The sequence below is a fragment of the Haliotis asinina genome, chromosome 5 (genome assembly GCF_037392515.1).
Source record: "Haliotis asinina isolate JCU_RB_2024 chromosome 5, JCU_Hal_asi_v2, whole genome shotgun sequence".
Taxonomy (NCBI): Eukaryota; Metazoa; Mollusca; class Gastropoda; order Lepetellida; family Haliotidae; genus Haliotis; species Haliotis asinina.
This window is the reverse complement of record NC_090284.1, coordinates 38,615,388-38,633,625: the sequence shown is the minus strand read 5'-3', so window position 1 is coordinate 38,633,625 and position 18,238 is coordinate 38,615,388. Positions and strand designations below refer to the sequence as shown.

At 37.5% G+C, this 18,238-nt stretch overlaps 1 protein-coding gene across 3 annotated transcripts in view; it reads right to left on the bottom strand.

The window, feature by feature from the left end:
* The window catches only part of LOC137284386 (protein sidekick-1-like), a 62,756-nt gene extending 45,792 nt beyond the window's left edge, over positions 1-16,964 (bottom strand). For 2 of the 3 annotated variants that reach the window (XM_067816169.1, XM_067816171.1), the window contains exon 1: positions 16,325-16,964. In XM_067816169.1, coding sequence (XP_067672270.1) covers positions 16,325-16,445 — 121 coding nt within the window. In that variant the 5' untranslated portion in view covers positions 16,446-16,964. The remainder of the gene's footprint in view (positions 1-16,324) is intronic. The other variant, XM_067816170.1, reaches the window with a different exon arrangement.
* Positions 16,965-18,238: the final 1,274 nt, after the last annotated feature.

Genomic DNA, 18,238 nt, shown 5'->3' with positions numbered 1-18,238 from the left:
ACTCAACTGTGAACTTACAGTAATAAAGTATACTCAACTGTGCACTTACAGTAATATAGTATACTCAAATGTGCACTAACAGTAATGGTGTGAACTCAACTGCGCACTTACAGTATTGAGTATACTCAACTGTGAACTTACAGTAATAAAGTATACTCAACTGTGAACTTACAGTAATAAAGTATACTCAAATGTGCACTAACAGTAATGGTGTGAACTCAACTGCGCACTTACAGTATTGAGTATACTCAACTGTGAACTTACAGTAATAAAGTATACTCAACTGTGAACTTACAGTAATAAAGTATACTCAACTGTGCACTTACAGTAATAAATATACTCAACTGTGCACTTACAGTAATGGTGTAGACTCAACTGTGCACTTACAGTAATAAAGTATACTCAACTGTGCACTTACAGTAATAAAGTATACTCAACTGTGCACTTACAGTAATGGTGTAGACTCAACTGTGCACTTACAGTAATAAAGTATACTCAACTGTGCACTTACAGTAATAAAGTATACTCAACTGTGAACTTACAGTAATAAAGTATACTCAACTGTGCACTTACAGTAATAAATATACTCAACTGTCCACTTACAGTAATGGTGTAGACTCAACTGTGAACTTACAGTAATAAAGTATACTCAACTGTGAACTTACAGTAATAAAGTATACTCAACTGTGCACTTACAGTAATAAATATACTCAACTGTGCACTTACAGTAATGGTGTAGACTCAACTGTGCACTTACAGTAATAAAGTATACTCAACTGTGCACTTACAGTAATAAAGTATACTCAACTGTGCACTTACAGTAATGGTGTAGACTCAACTGTGCACTTACAGTAATAAAGTATACTCAACTGTGCACTTACAGTAATAAAGTATATGCAACTGTGCACTTACAGTAATAAAGTATACTCAACTGTCCACTTACAGTAATGGTGTAGATTCAACTGTGTACCTACAGTAATGATGTGTACTCAACCTACAATGTTATAGAATATCAACAGAATGGAGATTTACCATTAGTATGGTTAAGGGTGGCAATATAAGTAGAGCTACATGACACAAATAAAGTAAATTTAGCCTGGATTTAAACCTCTCTCTGCCACAAATCTTATGTATGAACTCCACATAAGGATTAGTTTTTGCATTTATTTTTTGTTTGTTTTTTTCTTGCTTTTTTCAGGTTAGGGGAGTTATTTTTCAATTTGGGTTTTGACATTCCCCTTGGACATTTATCAGTATGTCAGTATGTGGTCATCCAAAATCAATACTTCCTCCTCAGTTTCTGTGTTTTCCTGAGTAAGACACTCCCACACAATCCATACAGCGGATGTTGCAGTCATTTCACTGAAATATTACAACAACAACATACCACACATAACATAAACTATGACTTTACATACCTATAGTTCTAAGGTCATTTCCTGCCATTATGGGCAAGCCAAATTCACTCTGATACACTTTCCGCTAGGTCTGTCACATTCTGGGTTTGAGGTAATGTCCCTATAATCATTTATCATCATCGCACTGACTTTAGACATGTAAAACCATATATCATGAACATATTTATAGGGGTTTTATATACCAAAAAACTGCAAACTTATATCAGATATCTTATTCCATACAGCTGCTAAATCCAAAGGACTAGTTCATTAGGTAGAAATTACACAGGTACTGAATATAACTATACCAGTAATTGGTCAAACATACACAGACTTACAATGGAAAGAGATCATATTTAATCACGTTTGGCACCATCCTGGCATGACATTTCATCATTAGCCATGATATCCAAAATACTCGGTAACAAAGAAAAAAAACATATAATTTCAAAGTAAAATTAGTCGTAGCTTTCAACATCCTTCCAAAGATAAAGACTACCTGACATATCCCCTGTTGCTATGCACAACTTACCAGTCAAATGTCTGAAGTGGAAAAACGACTCCATCACGAACATGATGGTTTATAACTAATATATCATCCCAGCGGACCTATATGAATGGCACAAATGAGCCTCATTATACTGGCATAGACATGGACTTCGAAAGTAGTCAGCTTGAGAAGACTAAATAAGATTACTGATTAGCTCTAATTAGATTTGCTGGGTCCACATACAGTCAGTTATTGGGATTCCTTATCTCTATAACCATGATGAAACATTTGGTTTTAGCTGACATTTAAGAAACACAGCGATAACTTCTGTGACTGAAATTTTAGGCATCCTCAAGTACATGAAACAGAGCTAATGATTTCAAAAGTTCTTCCAGAATGTTGTAATGGTTGGCCAAACATCACAATGTCTGATAAAACCTTTCTAAAGTTTACAAGTACATGTCAAGATGAACAGTTAACAAATATTATAATGGTATAAGGGTGACAGGGCTGCAACCTGAACATCTATTAGTCTTAGTAGCGATAACATATGATGACAGTTCCTTAAATCATAAAACATCCTAACAACAGACATACCAAACAAGGCCATAAGTTACACACCAAAGTGATTTGGAAGGGATTGGTCCACAGATCTGATCCAGACAACAGGCAGCAGGGTCTTGTGACCTGGTCTGATCCACACAACAAGGAGCAGGTTCTGAAGACCTGGTCTGATCCAGACAAGTAGCAGGATCTGAAGACCTGATCTGATCCAGACAACAAGCAGCAGGATCTGAAGACCTTGTCTGATCCAGACAAAAAGCAGCAACAGGTACAGAGGAAATAGTCTGATCCAGACAACAAGCAGCAGCTTCTGAGGATCTAGTCTGATCAAGACAACAAGCAGCAGGTTCTGTGACCTGGTCTGATTCACACAACAAGCAGCAGCTTCTGAGGACCTAGTCTGATCCACACAACAAGCAGCTTCTGAGGACCTAGTCTGATCCACACAACAAGCAGCAGGTTCTGTGACCTGGTCTGATCCAGACAACAAGCAGCAGCTTCTGAGGACCTAGTCTGATCCAGACAACAAGCAGCAGGATCTGTGACCTGGTCTGATCCAGACAACAAGCAGCAGGATCTGTGACCTGGTCTGATCCAGACAACAAGCAGCAGCTTCTGAGGACCTAGTCTGATCTAGACAACAAGCAGCAGCTTCTGAGGACCTAGTCTGATCCAGACAACAAGCAGCAGCTTCTGAGGACCTAGTCTGATCCAGACAACAAGCAGCAGCTTCTGAGGACCTGGTCTCATCCAGGTCACCTTGCAGCAGGCTCTGATGAACCAGTCCGTTCTGTTATCCCCATGAAGTGAAATGAAACAAAGTTTGCATCATAACCAGAAAATACATGTAAAAATGAATAAAGTTCACAACAAAATCCTCACAGGACATAAAACATCTATGAATGCCTGCTTCCCTTCCACATCCATGCAGCAATAAAAAATTTTGGTAAAACACTGTGAAACACTTTTCTACTTGTGTGATGTGGATTGGTCTGTATAAAAGTAGTCAACTTATACTTTTTGTGACTTTTAACTAAATTCACTTGACCCTAGACCAATAAGATATACATTTTGATATGTACAGTGTCCTACTGATGTCATAATGACTTAAAAGACCACTTTTTTTATAACTTCTGTTTGAAAATCACCAAAACATTCCCTGGTCCTCCTATTATTTTCATTTTCCATGTAACATTCATGACAGGGAGTGAGATTAGGAGATTATCACCTGGTGATAAAAAGCCAAATAATCTGAACTATGTCTCAAGTGCATCAATTCTAGTTGGATCTCCATCCTAGTGAAACCTTAAGCTTTATCCTTCAGAGGTAATCAAGGCCACTGTGATCCAAGATGTATCATTACTTGTCAAAGGAAAGGGAAAGGCGTGCTATTGAATTTAAAGGAAACACAATGTTTTGCGGTATCTCTGGCAAGGCTGGAAGCATTCACTTTTTGAACAGTTCAACTGACTCAAGAGTTTGCTGCAGAACTGAAAAACCCTGTTAGGTGATGGACTAACAGACAGATCAATATAAAAACAATTCCATTTTATCTAACCTTACATAATATCTGGCATATGAATTTTTCTAAAACTTTAATCAAAATGCCCCTACAAGTTAGAGTCTACTGAACATGCATCCATCATTGTTGGACTCTATATGAACCAGGCATTCTGAAATATCTGATCAGACAGAGGCTAGAAAAGTCAAAGAATTTATTTCACTATTGCCGTATTGAGATACCATTAATTGATTACAGCAATAGCAGGTTGTTTTTGTAATTCTCAGATTAAGAAAATTAAAACCTGGCAGATATTCATGACTGATTTAATTCTTTGGCCTGTTCAGAGACAATTAGTTTTCCCTGAATCAGGGATCGTAATTATAATCAATATGCCTGGAAGATTTCAAATAAATCTTTATAGTCTATCCTAAATATTTTCTTGGTAATGAATGTGCCTCACAACTGAAAGGCAAAACCATCTTCAAACAGCATGTGATATAATCAAGGTAATTTTAACATTGCCGACAGCACATCAACAGCCATGGTATTAATGAGGGTTGGCTGATAAAATATTGGAGGATGAAAATGAGCTGTTTTTCCCTTCCTTTCCCAAGGCACTAGAGAATGATTTAACACCCCTTGGCTTATCAAAATATGAAAATATTTTGATTTGTCTACAATAAGTCTTCATCAGGGAGACACATAAGTCTAATGACAAAACTTTTGACAAGTTTGACAAGGTTTGATAACACTCATGATCCTAGTCTGTCATACAGACCCTGAAATAAATATATCTTAGAAAGCATAGAATATATGGCAAGTCTAGATTTCCACTAGTTCAGAAAATGAAGAAAGTCTCTCAGCTCCTTTTCACTAATGTTTGCTATTTTTTCTGTAAAATATGTTCATTTCAGTCACTAGAGGTTAGTATACCATGATCCCTCCATTTATAGAACTAGCCCAGAGATTAGTACTGAATACTAGGAATGACTATGGAGGGAAAAACAAGCATTGTTATGGTGATCATCTACTTCAATCTACTGTTGCAATACTTTTGCAATAGTTTTTCTCCTTGAATTGCCTAACTGGAAGTCATTTCCCAAATAAAAATATAGTTTATATGAAACAAATACAAGTGGAAGTAGTTGCAGCCCCTTTTAATAGCTGACAAGAAACTTACAATAAACTCAGTAAAGATGCAAATCAGCACAAAAATTAACAAATCTGGTACATCCTGTAATTTGGACTGCACGTTGCTCCACGCAAGTCAAATAACAAAACTACTGAGAACCGAATCATCAATTTTTTTCCGTTTCTAACACGGGGAGTGCTAGGGCTGGGACAGGTCCAAATTTCTTACCCATAGTACCAAACCTCCTATTACCCGACCCAACCAGGGTACCCATTATAACACTAATTGCAAGTTATTCCCCTTTAATAAATCAGTCATGGCTGAGATTAAGAGCGGCATCTGGATATATTTTGAATCCGTCACACCAGGCACAAAGCCAGAATGCTTTAGTGCTCATTGCAGCTAAGTCACAATGGTGTGGGAATGTCATCAATGTAGAAACATCAACAACAAACATCTTTCCAAGAGAAACAAGGAGCTACAAACAACTGCCTTTCCAACAACCTACTGGCAATATACAATTGACAGCATAAATAAATTACTGAGTGTACACCATTAAATATAAATGTAACAAAATAATTATAAAGATGTACTGAACATCATGCAAACCAATGACACCATGTGACATCTTATTCTTCTAAATGTATACTGGATGAAAGACAGAAAACAATGTTGATAAAGATTCACACTCCCCATTATCAAATAATAAAATTTTATTTATATTAACATTGCTTTATTCAGATATAGATAGATAGCCGGGATTTACCTCGAGTCCTGTTTTTGAGGGTCCTCAGGGACTCATACTGTTAATTTTCAGGGGCCTTGGATTGCAAAATCCGGGTCACAGGCACATAAATATTATTATTAATACTATGTCATAATATTGTTGCAAATCAGTCACTGTTATTGAATTGTGTATCATGATCATCACAGTAATAATTAAACTGCAAATGATATCATAACCTGACTCAGTGATACTTATTGTTACGTCTTCATACTACAAAAAAGTATTTGGACTTTTTCTGCATCCCTATGGACACACTAGTCTATTTCATAAGGTCCATTGTTAATTTTTGTGCATACAGGATGCAAGAATTGGCATCCTGTAAATCCTGGAGATATGCTGTCAGGAACTGACCCTGACATTGTTATTATCAAAATCACTCACAAATATTTAATGAAAAATAGCTTCTAAGCAGTTTTTGACTGTATTATACGTAAAACGTTCAGTAAGTCACCTACTATTGTTATCCAATGCAATGCGTTTCATGAGGAATATTATCAGTACATCTAAGACAGGTGAATTTTGTGGCGGACAGGTTAAAAATAGTCTCGTCCGTCCTCATGTCGAGTCAGTTTTAGCAAACCAATGACACATATAATGACTATAACTGTTTTGAATAATTGCCACAGGATACTAGAATACTCAAACAGATAAAATTATCACATACAAAATTGATGAGTTATGTTTGCTATAAGAATATATCTGACTTTTGCAGATCCTGATGGAGATGATGATGACTTGTCTGAAGACTAGTTCTCTAAAGCTGTAACCATATGACTCCACTAGGAGAGATTTTACACTCAAGGTGCTGTGTGTGCATATCAAATGACAGCTTAAAAGGGAAACCAGTTTTAAGTCTTGAAATGGTGTTTCATTTATATCTGAAGGGCAGGCTAGATTCTGGCAGGACTGGTAAACAATTTGACCAGCCGGTCCTGTGGGCAAGCTAGATTCTGGCAGGACTGGTAAACAATTTGACCAGCCGGTCCTGTGGGCAAGCTAGATTCTGGCAGGACTGGTAAACAATTTGACCAGCCGGTCCTATGGGCAGGCTAGATTCTGGCAGGACTGGTAAACAATTTGACCAGCCGGTCCTGTGGGCAAGCTAGATTCTGGCAGGACTGGTAAACAATTTGACCAGCCGGTCCTGTGGGCAAGCTAGATTCTGGCAGGACTGGTAAACAATTTGACCAGCCGGTCCTATGGGCAGGCTAGATTCTGGCAGGACTGGTAAACAATTTGACCAGCCGGTCCTATGGGCAGGCTAGATTCTGGCAGGACTGGTAAACAATTTGACCAGCCGGTCCTGTGGGCAAGCTAGATTCTGGCAGGACTGGTAAACAATTTGACCAGCCGGTCCTGTGGGCAAGCTAGATTCTGGCAGGACTGGTAAACAATTTGACCAGCCGGTCCTGTGGGCAGGCTAGATTCTGACAGGACTGGTAAACAATTTGACCAGCCGGTCCTGTGGGCAGGCTAGATTCTGGCAGGACTGGTAAACAATTTGACCAGCCGGTCCTGTGGGCAAGCTAGATTCTGGCAGGACTGGTAAACAATTTGACCAGCCGGTCCTGTGGGCAAGCTAGATTTGCTACATCTTTCCTACACTGATACTATTTTGAATACCATCTATGCTTGTAAATGATTTTTTTCCCAAGGCAGAACTTTAAAACAGTTCAATGTTTCTTCTTCATTTCTTAGTCACATGATAAAAGCAGGTCCGGGTATTGAATTTGCAACAGGTACCTGGGTCCAAGTCATTACCCACCTGTCCTGAGTACCCACGTTACCCATCTTTGAGGATCGATGATAGAAACTAACTACAGCATTGCTACAATCTTCACACTGAAGCCACACAACAAAGCATCAAGTTCAGTTGGTAGCATTCCATGGAAGACCAGCTTATTGCTTATCTCAGAAAATATGCACTTTTGATAGGCACAAAGAACCACTGCTACTGAAATAGAGCTCTAGAGAGCTTCAGTTAGGACTTTTGTGCTACAGACAAGACTGGGTAGAAGGAAAATGCTTTGGTCTGTGGGATAGACTTACAGAGAGAATAAAGCAATCCTACAAGCCCATAAATTACTGATTAAATATAAGACATAAGGCAGACCACTTTATTTTACATATCTAAGAATACTTTATTGTCATGAGAGGAACTGAACTTTATGCTTTACAGCAAACAGACGGACGTACAAGTTTCACGAGCACAATGAAATGTCAAGAATAGTCTAAATTAATCATGATCACTGAAGTTCCCCAGTTTACTGTTTTAGCATTCCTCATCAAAAATTCATCTGTGAGCCATAATGTTGAGACAGCATGACATTCAGGTCAGCAGACAGATCAATCATCAGAATGCTGGCTGATTACAAGGTTTGGTAACTGTATGCTCATTGCCAAACTTCAAAGACAATTTTTGTTTGAAATCTTGTATATTAAATGACTGCATGGAAAACATACACTGAGCAGTTCAATCTGTGCTACACATTTGATAAGCAAATTACATGTATATATCACATAACAAATATGGAGGAAATCAAATACAGTGGTACTAATGGACATGTAGGTAGAGATAGATAGACCACTGTAGTGGCTCCAGTCCAGTTATAGCAGAACAAAGTCTCCATCACTGTCAGCCTCTTCCATTAGATGCTGGCAAAATCGAACTTCCAGCAGCACCTGTGGAATCTCTCAAGCGAGCGAGTGAGTGAGTGAGTTGCACATTCCAGCAATAGCCTCTACATATTTCTTTGCATTTGATGGGGCAACAAGTAAGAATAAACCCTGTTTCCAGAAACCTGACTGAACTGTCATTTTCCTTTTGACTCTAAACTAATTTTATCAGATGTTATTCTATACAGCAACAAAATAACATGGATCATCCTTTGGGACAAAATGTCCAGCAGCTTTCCAACACACCCAAGGACTGTATCTGCTAATCCAATGAATCAAACTGAATCCCAGGGCAGCTGCCATGTTGACAGCTTCACATACTAAATACTGCCACAAGTGACTTCAATTAAAACAACTTCTCAACATGGGCCTGTTACTCATCCCCTGGGATGTCCATTTACATTGTCAGTTGATCTATTTCAACCCAGCATATAACAGTTGTCATATGTGTGAAGCTAAACAAACAGCTGGATGAACAAATTTAATGAATTACTTCAAACCAGGAAGACATCACCAAAACTACTCAATATTAATCAAAACAGATGTGATGACTGTGTACCCTCTTCCCATGGGCACACATCAAAGAGTCTTAACATTCTTACATCATATATAAATTAAACAAAATAACTATACCCCGAAACACAGAACAATGCCACCTTGCGGACATTGGGAAGATAAAGATATTTTTAACACAATGAGTGTCCTTCAGGACCACTTGTGAGAAGAAACACTGCTGAACTTTATTGACCTCCAACCCTGCCTATCTGCAACCTCTGGCAGCAACCTGGGGCATGCACACTAAGTGCTCCACAAGCAGATCCTACAGTCATAGCTGACAGGTACCACAAAACTCTCAGCTTCTTGTACTAATGTCCAGTAATTTGGTATGCTTCATGAAATCTCTCCAATGAGGGAGAGCTGAATCATATGGTTCCTTGTTTGATCCTGATGAAGTCCATCTAAAGAAGAAACCTGTCAATTGGTGTTGGCTTCACTGGTAATCTGGATCTAATCTGTCTTCATTAGACCTGTTTTCAACAGGGAATATTTGTAGCAGAAATAGGCAAATCAATGTATCCAAGCAAATAAGAACCGTCAGTAAAGATTAGATTGAAAGGAAAAGATTGTATGACACTGTATTGCTAGGTCATGTGAAGTAATATTTACTTCTGCCTGGGGATAAATAATCTATAGTGCATGAAAAAATATATTTCATTTCCAAACGAAATGAGTGTCTTGATGACAGGACACATGAGCCCATGGAATCAATTGATGACTGAAAGACGTAGCACAGATCAGCGTGACTACAGCTTCAGTAGTAAGGGAATCTAAGCACTGCTTAGTGGTGCACTGAACATATTTACATTGATACCTCTAAATCAAGGGTGTATGCAAAATATAAAACACAATGGTTTCAATAAGTTTTTATGTGACCTCTAAACTAAACTAATAATTCAACCACATAAAAATGATAAAACAGCAAATATCCTAAGCTTAACTTATTCATCTAACAATGCTACTGCCATTTCCTTATTGTAGGTGATAATGTTCTGTTACTTAAGTAAATGATACAGTATTACCAGTGCTAAACAGTTTACCATCCCCATCCAGTGTATCTTCCCCTCATGGACATATATCCATATTTGAAAACAAAACTTGAAGTGTTCTATGTTCAGGAATTTCTAGCCTGACTGGTATTTTTCCTCATCATTTGGTGAAATAATCAGAATCTTTACCTACTTAAAACATAATGCTGAATGGTTTGGAGCCTCAGATGGCTCTGGGCACTTAATATATCGAATGTGGTATTTGGTTAAGAAAAGTGATAATCATGTTGAAAAAAACATTCTGTAATGGATTTGGCACTTCCTCAGGCTGCTTTCAAAATGTTATGAAACAGGCAGTATGCCAATCCAACTTTTCATGACCAACTCGAACATGTTTCGATTCGTACTGGGATGAAAGCACACTACTTGGCAATATTTACCCTATGGAAGCTTGCCATGCTCAAACATCAATTCTGCAAATATTTCTGCCCCAAAAACGTACAATATCTGGATAACATAGCCACTTGAAGACCTTGAAAAAGTTAATGGTCTACCTATTCATAATTTTTTAACTTCTGAAACATTTCTTCAGTATATCATCTCTCATGGGCATGGTATGGAAAAGTGCATATATCTGTTGCTGTCAGTACATCAGTGTACATTAAGTATGTACAGAGTGCAAACCATGTACACAGACTGTTATTAGTTATTACAAAAACATAGTAATAACTTGACTATGTCAAGATATTACAACCTGACCCATATTTAGTAAGTAGACAAAATACTCCAGACAGTTCATATATCAATATTAAATATGAATATCATTATGCCTCTTAGGACAACATGTCATACTAATCTAAACAGTATAAAAGCACAAAAGAACATTAAATTAATGTTTACTACTGTGTTCAGGAAAAATATTGGTACGTTACCCACACAAAATTGGATATTGAGTGCAGTATGTTTTTATTTCTTAGGAGTATATATCCATTTACACACATTTTTCAATCTGGTTTTTTTTAAGAGTACATACAATTTTTCATACTTAACAGTTTTAAAAAACATAGATTAGTTCTCTCCATCAGTAAAAAACAAAATCTCTCATTCCTTGTACCGGTTTCTCCACACATACAAGCATATAATTACATACATACAATCCATCATTTTGCAATGTAAATAAATAAAGAGGAATCCTTTATAATGTCTTTTAGCGTCATTTAGAAGTTGCTCTAAATGACCAAATCTTTTATGGATAAATCTTCATTTAATTCTTTGACACAATGTTTCGAGGTCATGTCAGACCCCTTTATCAGGTGAACTGACCTGGTGTAGGGGTCTTGCATGACCTCAAAACATTGTGTGTCAAAGAACTAAAGGAAGATTTATCCCTCAAAGACCTTGGTCAAATCCTTTATAGTTCAGATGAACATCATCCACTATCCTTGGTCTTATAACAATAATGCTGTTTAACAGACACACAGGCATTTAAGTATTCGTATGTGACATGTGGTGATTATGACATGCTTGTCACTGATGTTCATAACTTGTGACAATAACATTACTGAACAGTAGCTTCAACTTGAGCCAGACAAGTTGATTGTACATTTCACTTGACTGAAGACCTGTTTTCAGCTTTCCCAACAAATACTAATCTATGCATCTGTTACATGATAACATATGATTGTAGGTTTGACACAATATTCAAGTAAACAGGGTAATTACACTGTCGAAACATGAACAGAAAAAGTAGAAAGCTTAGTCAATGAAAGACAGGGTGATGATTAAATGAATAGCTAGGCCCCTCCACACTGGACATACATTTGACAAGAGGAGAAACAGTAACCATTATCTCTGATCGACTGCATATAATCACTGTCTTTTACAAGTATTATACAACAGTGTAACATTGGATACAGTAGAGCCAAACTTTCATATCGAACTACAGGCACTGTTTTGTGTATGAAAATGATTGCAATCTATAGCAACGACAGTAATTTGAAAAATCAGCAGATTGTGTCAAAACAAATAATGTGAAATAGTGATCTCAGTCACTACCACAATGAATCAAGCACTATATTTTATACTATAGTATCCTGTATACAAAATCAGCAAGGTGTTATAACATTTGTGCCCCAAATCAAATACCAGTAGTGATGCCCTGAACAAAATAAGACCCATTGATATTTCACAGCACCAGTGGCTGAATACTGATCCCTGCTTCACAGGAAGACATGATCATCAGGGCTCATGAGTCTGAGGAAAGTCTCAGAGAATTAGTGTCACTGATTCGTCAAAGATCTTCATCAGCAATTCCATGGTAGGTGGATCCGGGTTGTTAGTCTACAAAGGTGGAGATACATCAACCAGAGTGCTTGATAGAAACCGCCCTCAGACACATCCTCAACTCACACCACACGAAAGGATCAGGAATGAAAAGTAAAAGAATTTGAAATGGTTCAACCAGACATAATTACTGAAGACAAGAAAAACATCAGATATTTGCTAACAGTCTAAATGTAAAACTATGAAACAAATAAAATCATTATTTCCTTTCAGATGGTTGGTGTTATACTGATGTGGAGAGGCACTTAACTCCATCTTCACTTCAGTTAAGTAATGTTCCATGTTGTACTCAACACAAAGAAACAAACACGCATCAAAGCTCATTTTGACAATCCTTGTTTAACATGTTTATGGTCACATATCCAACAATGCATTTCAAGCTATAATGCTTTCTTTCATCACATTGCCAAAAGTATGTTCACCTTCTTGCCTGAACTTGTCCAAAAGAAAGATGAATTGTAAAAAGAAATGCAATAGTGTATCAACAGGACTAAGTTAGCGGGTCGATGGTAGACGGAACAAAGTCAACTTCTCACCAGTCCCCTGATAGGCAGTTGAAGAGAGGCTGACTGCTTGAACTGACTGATAAAAAAGGGACAGAGGCCATATATGGTCTATGAATGAGACAGTGTGTTTTACAATGGCAGCCATCACGGCTATGGTAGCACAGAAATCGGTAATGCAAAAAACAAGCGTCAACGTATATATCATAGAGCTCTGATAATGTGCTAAGACCTTGTCAGTGACAGTCTATCCTTTGATGCTAGTTTTTGTGTTGCAAGCCTCTGTGTATGGAAGAGACTAATACAGTCACCTTATCCTTTGCAACAGCTGTCATACATGGCAAACCATCCTTTGTGTTTATTGTTTTCCAATTTTTATTTATTGATTCAAGAAAAAATGTTATTTTGTGCATTGTTATAGTGATGTAAAGTACTGATACTCAAATGCAGAATTTATTTCTCGCAATATATTACACATTCTTCATGTAATTGGTTCAGCTGGAAATAAACATGTTCAGAAATGATAACAATTTCTTTAGACATCTGTTTATAACCTCTATTAACATGATTAATGCATGATACTGACACACCTCCTCACCTAAAGCTTTAACATTATTAAATGCAATGTTCTTCTATTAAGAGATGGAACAAGTGGAACACACTTATATTCCATGATACAATCCCTCACATGCCTTAATGAAAGAGGATTTCAGTGATAATAGGGCATGACTGACTGTCCATACTCTCTGCTTGTTAGTCAATTATCATGGCCAGCCTTTATGCCGGCCTCCTGACAACATAAATCTGTTTAATGATAAACACAACGAAGGACACCAATCAATGTGTTAGGTTTCTTTGAACTTTTCCCTAGTTCACCCTAAATGTAAAGAGTAAATGATGAAAGGCATAACAACCTTCTGAAAATGGTGTGAACTATTCCAGTACGCTTTTCACAGTACTCTCTTCACCATGCTCATGAACTTGTTAATGTTTCAACATTACATTCACACAAGATGAAAGAAGAAATCATCATTGTTTTCTCCACCATGAACACAAACCAAATTTTGTGACAATATTTAGAATATTTACAACTGACATATTGGCATGCTACTTCAGTGCAGGATGCATCTAGTTATGTATGGAGCTGAATGCATAATTTAAAGACTCTATAAAGCTGAACAATCCATTACCATGATTATGAACCTGCTGGTTAAGCTACTGGTGAACATTATGCCCCCCATATGAAAAGTTTTTAAGAGGTTACCGGTCTCTTATAACTCAAATTATGGGAAGTTACTGTGACGACTGTATTTCAGTGATTGAATTTCCACAGCTTACAGATTCTCATCAAAACTAGCATGACATCCTTAGGCTAACAGTTTCTCCTGTGCTTCTCTGCCCAATGCCAAAGCATTCTTGCAGAAGTTGGTATCAACCTGTCTCGATAGGTTAACAACGAATGAAGGAAATTTGGTAAACAGAATTAGGTTCATTATCGTTGGCAGTGATGCTATTTTCATTAGTTTTAACTCCAAACATACAAGGATATCTATAACTAGCTACGACAGTATATTTGCAGTGAAAACATAAAAGAAAAAATTCACTTTAAACAAAAAAGTAAGGCGAATAAAGTGAAATTAAGACAATCTTCATAATTGTACCTTGCCACTTGAACAATTAAATCTCAGAATTTTGCTCAACCTCAGTAAGAGTTGTTTAACAAACGATCATAGTTTCAAATTGCCATTTTTGGTTTGTATGACAAGGGGGTATGCACATTACATGAAACGCTGAAAACAATAAGGGTTGGCCTAAGTACATAATGTTCATCATGTACCGCACATGCATTTGTTTCACTGTTCCAGATACTGCACTTACCCCCTTGTAACACAAACCAATAACAGCAATTTTAAACTATGATCATTTCTTAAACAGTTTTTAATCCAAGTTGAATAAAATTCTGAGTTGTAAATGTTCAGTTGGCAAGGTAGAATTCTGAGGATTCGCAATGTTAATTTCACTTTATTTGATTGCCTTTTTTCTTCAAACTAAATCAAAGTGAAATTCACTGGTTCATTTTCCTTGAAAACAGACCATAAGAACTTTCGAGTCCAAATATCATGAAAATCCCAAACATGCTGAAGGAACATCTTCACACTTAAGCCAGTGGATACTGTGGCCTGCTTTATGTGGTGTTTTCAGACAAGGGAAGTCGTCAATGCTTGTGGGCTTCTACGGAAGTTAGTTAGTCTTTGACAACAGTTACTTAGTCATACAAATATCTCGGTTTGACCATAGACACAGCATAGCCACACACAAGGTATAACCCCTGTGTTTGCATGATGGATCTTATTGGGGCTTTGTCCTGATGTACAGACTCTCAGTCACAGGAGTTAATACTTGCTGTGGTACACTTTGGAAAAAGCCTAAGTTACAGGCTGTAAATGTTCCTTGTTATCAACAACAAGGAAGGTATAGTTTATCTAAACCCAAGAATAAATATTACAGGTGATCATATTTATTTTAATATGTGACATCTGCATAGATGGGTCACTGATTTACCACAAGAATCAAATTTAAAACAATGGGCATAAATAAATCTGTTTAAGGATACTTGAGGGACTGAACCATAACACTTAAATAAGAGACAAGGAAGTGCTCTAACCACTGACCCAACCATTACAGCTGGTTTGTGTACATTCTCTACGTTGGTCAGCACAGAGCTAGGCCTGTCTGCATGATACTAACTCGGTAGACAGATATGTTATCATGTAGGTTCTATTTCCATGAATGCAAACTGGTGTTGTACAGTCAGTTGTTCTTTTCTGCCAGCTGTTGCCTTTTCAACCTGATCTGCAGACACTTCCCTTTGTTACTTGAAATAACAAAGTAACACTGTTATACATACACTTGAAAGTATAACTTAGTTAGAACAGGTACATGCCCGTAAACACTTACACTTCAGCTATTCTATAAGCAATAATACTGAACTTTTTCAACATTAATTATGACCAAATATCAAATAAGGAGATCAGGCCATATCATTCATATACAGCAATGACTTAAGTTCTTACAGCATATTGGTGAATCACGTGTTGCATGCAATATTGTCTGCGAAAAGTCTTGAACTATAGCATGATGGAAACCACTGATAATGTACTATAGTTGTAGTCTAGGTCAATATGCATATATTTCCGAACTAATCAAATAACACATTTATTTATATAATTTCCTGCGTGAAACACAATGAAGATGAAACACATTTGTGTATTGGTGTTTACACCTGTTTGTACGTGTGATCATCCGATCAAACACTGAACATATCGGGACATACACAAAATAAAGGACAATTATCACACACTGCCATGGGCCTTCTCTTACCTTGTGAAAGTGTTGTTGGCGTGAAAATGGCCAAGACACAAACAGCCAGTTTCACCAGTATGTGTGACTTTTTCCATGTGTATCCGTTGTTCGGTGTATAACTCCATCTTTCTGTCTTCATCTTCCCAATTTACATCATCCCCCGTTTGTTTAGGATTTCAACGACACAAGCTCGATTCACCACTGTTGATTTGATTAGCCGAGGACGAGATATGCAACGCGATCCTGTCCAATATGCAACGGGGCTCTCTTGGCTTCAAGACACTCGATAGAAAGCAGCCAATATATGAGCAACAGACAGTTGGCTCTGCCAGTGCTTACTGGACTACTTCATAGAGAATCGCATAAACTAATCCGAATATACAACAGTTGTAATCGGGTTCAACAAGTTTGATCGGAAGTTTACACCGACGCCATGATGTGATCGTCACTGAATGGTGTCACCAGACGACCTATTACCTGTCACGGGTGATCATTCCTGCCTGCTTAATAGGTTTCGTTACCTGATGAAGAATTACACATATAATCCAATAATTCCGTCCAAAATGAAATGTTGATCTTGTGTTTCAAAGCCAATGTTCACAGGTTAATTACACACGGCAGGTACTCGTGCTTTGTGTTCGAATACAATAAGTCACGTGACACCTACACCACTTCTGATTGGCTAACGCCTCAGGTAAAAGGGGAGTGGTTAAAGTGGAGGTACACACAGTGAAATACCAGTGCAGTGACGTGTAGAGCAACACTCATTTCACTTACTGCTTATGTCAAAGGCGTTTAAAGAATCTGGAGTCTCGGTGGATGACAGATACGTTCTGTCAAGCAAATCTATAGCTTCCAGGTACTCTAAACGTTTAGGTATTCTTTGGTGACAAAGATTGACCCCTTCAAGTGAGATTTTTTGTTGATTCGTTTGTGTACTGCAACATCATTACGTAATATATCAAACATGCTTAAGTAGTAATGATTTACAGACATCGATATGAGCTCCATTTGATCATTTATATAGTAGTATTTGTGTGTGAATGAAATATATTTAATACACATTGATGTATACATGTAAAATCATTCACAGTCAGTTTTGACGTATATTTCGTTTGAAATTCCACGTACACATGTGGACATTTTGGTTATCTGTTATGTACTGACCATGCTATGGTTTGTAGCGATGTGTGTACATGCTGTATTTGTGTAACGTCACTGACATTTGCTCCCTTCAGAAGATATCCCACAACAAATGTCACGGTTGATTATGCCTCCCACGTGTAAAATCAAGGAGTCTATCTCGTGAAGACTTCCCGGTTAAATATCTCACCTGTGTATCACCTATGAGCAATTGTCCACGGTACGGTATCGTGATACCCACTCACACACCTAAAGCCTCTACACGTACCACATATGTATACACGACGAAAGCCTATATACACACATAAAACACTGGCCTTGCCCTAAGGCTCTACTGAGTGCTGAACCCTCGATGTATCGCGATTCTATCCTTTAAAGAGACAAGTCTAGACATGGGGCAGTACTTCCAGGGACGCATGTCTGTAAACGGTATATTAATATGTTTTTAGAAATTATCATTTGAAATACTGATTATTACCTCAGAGACATGTGCAAGTCTACATGACTCCTACATGGCTGCAAATCTCCGAGTTTCGCATCGGACATTTACAGGTGGCAATAAAAGCAAACTACAATGGTAATCGGAACCATAAAGAGAGACTCATTTAGACTTAAGCAGTTATACAGCACACCACGAAGATTAGGTATCCGATTACCATATTTTACCAGGCGCCATAATACACAGCGTATTTACATATGTGGCACATTCATAACCAGGCCATTACTGTTTAACTTTACTATCTATTCAAGCGATCATTGATATCATTATGCCTTATTTACCTGTCCATA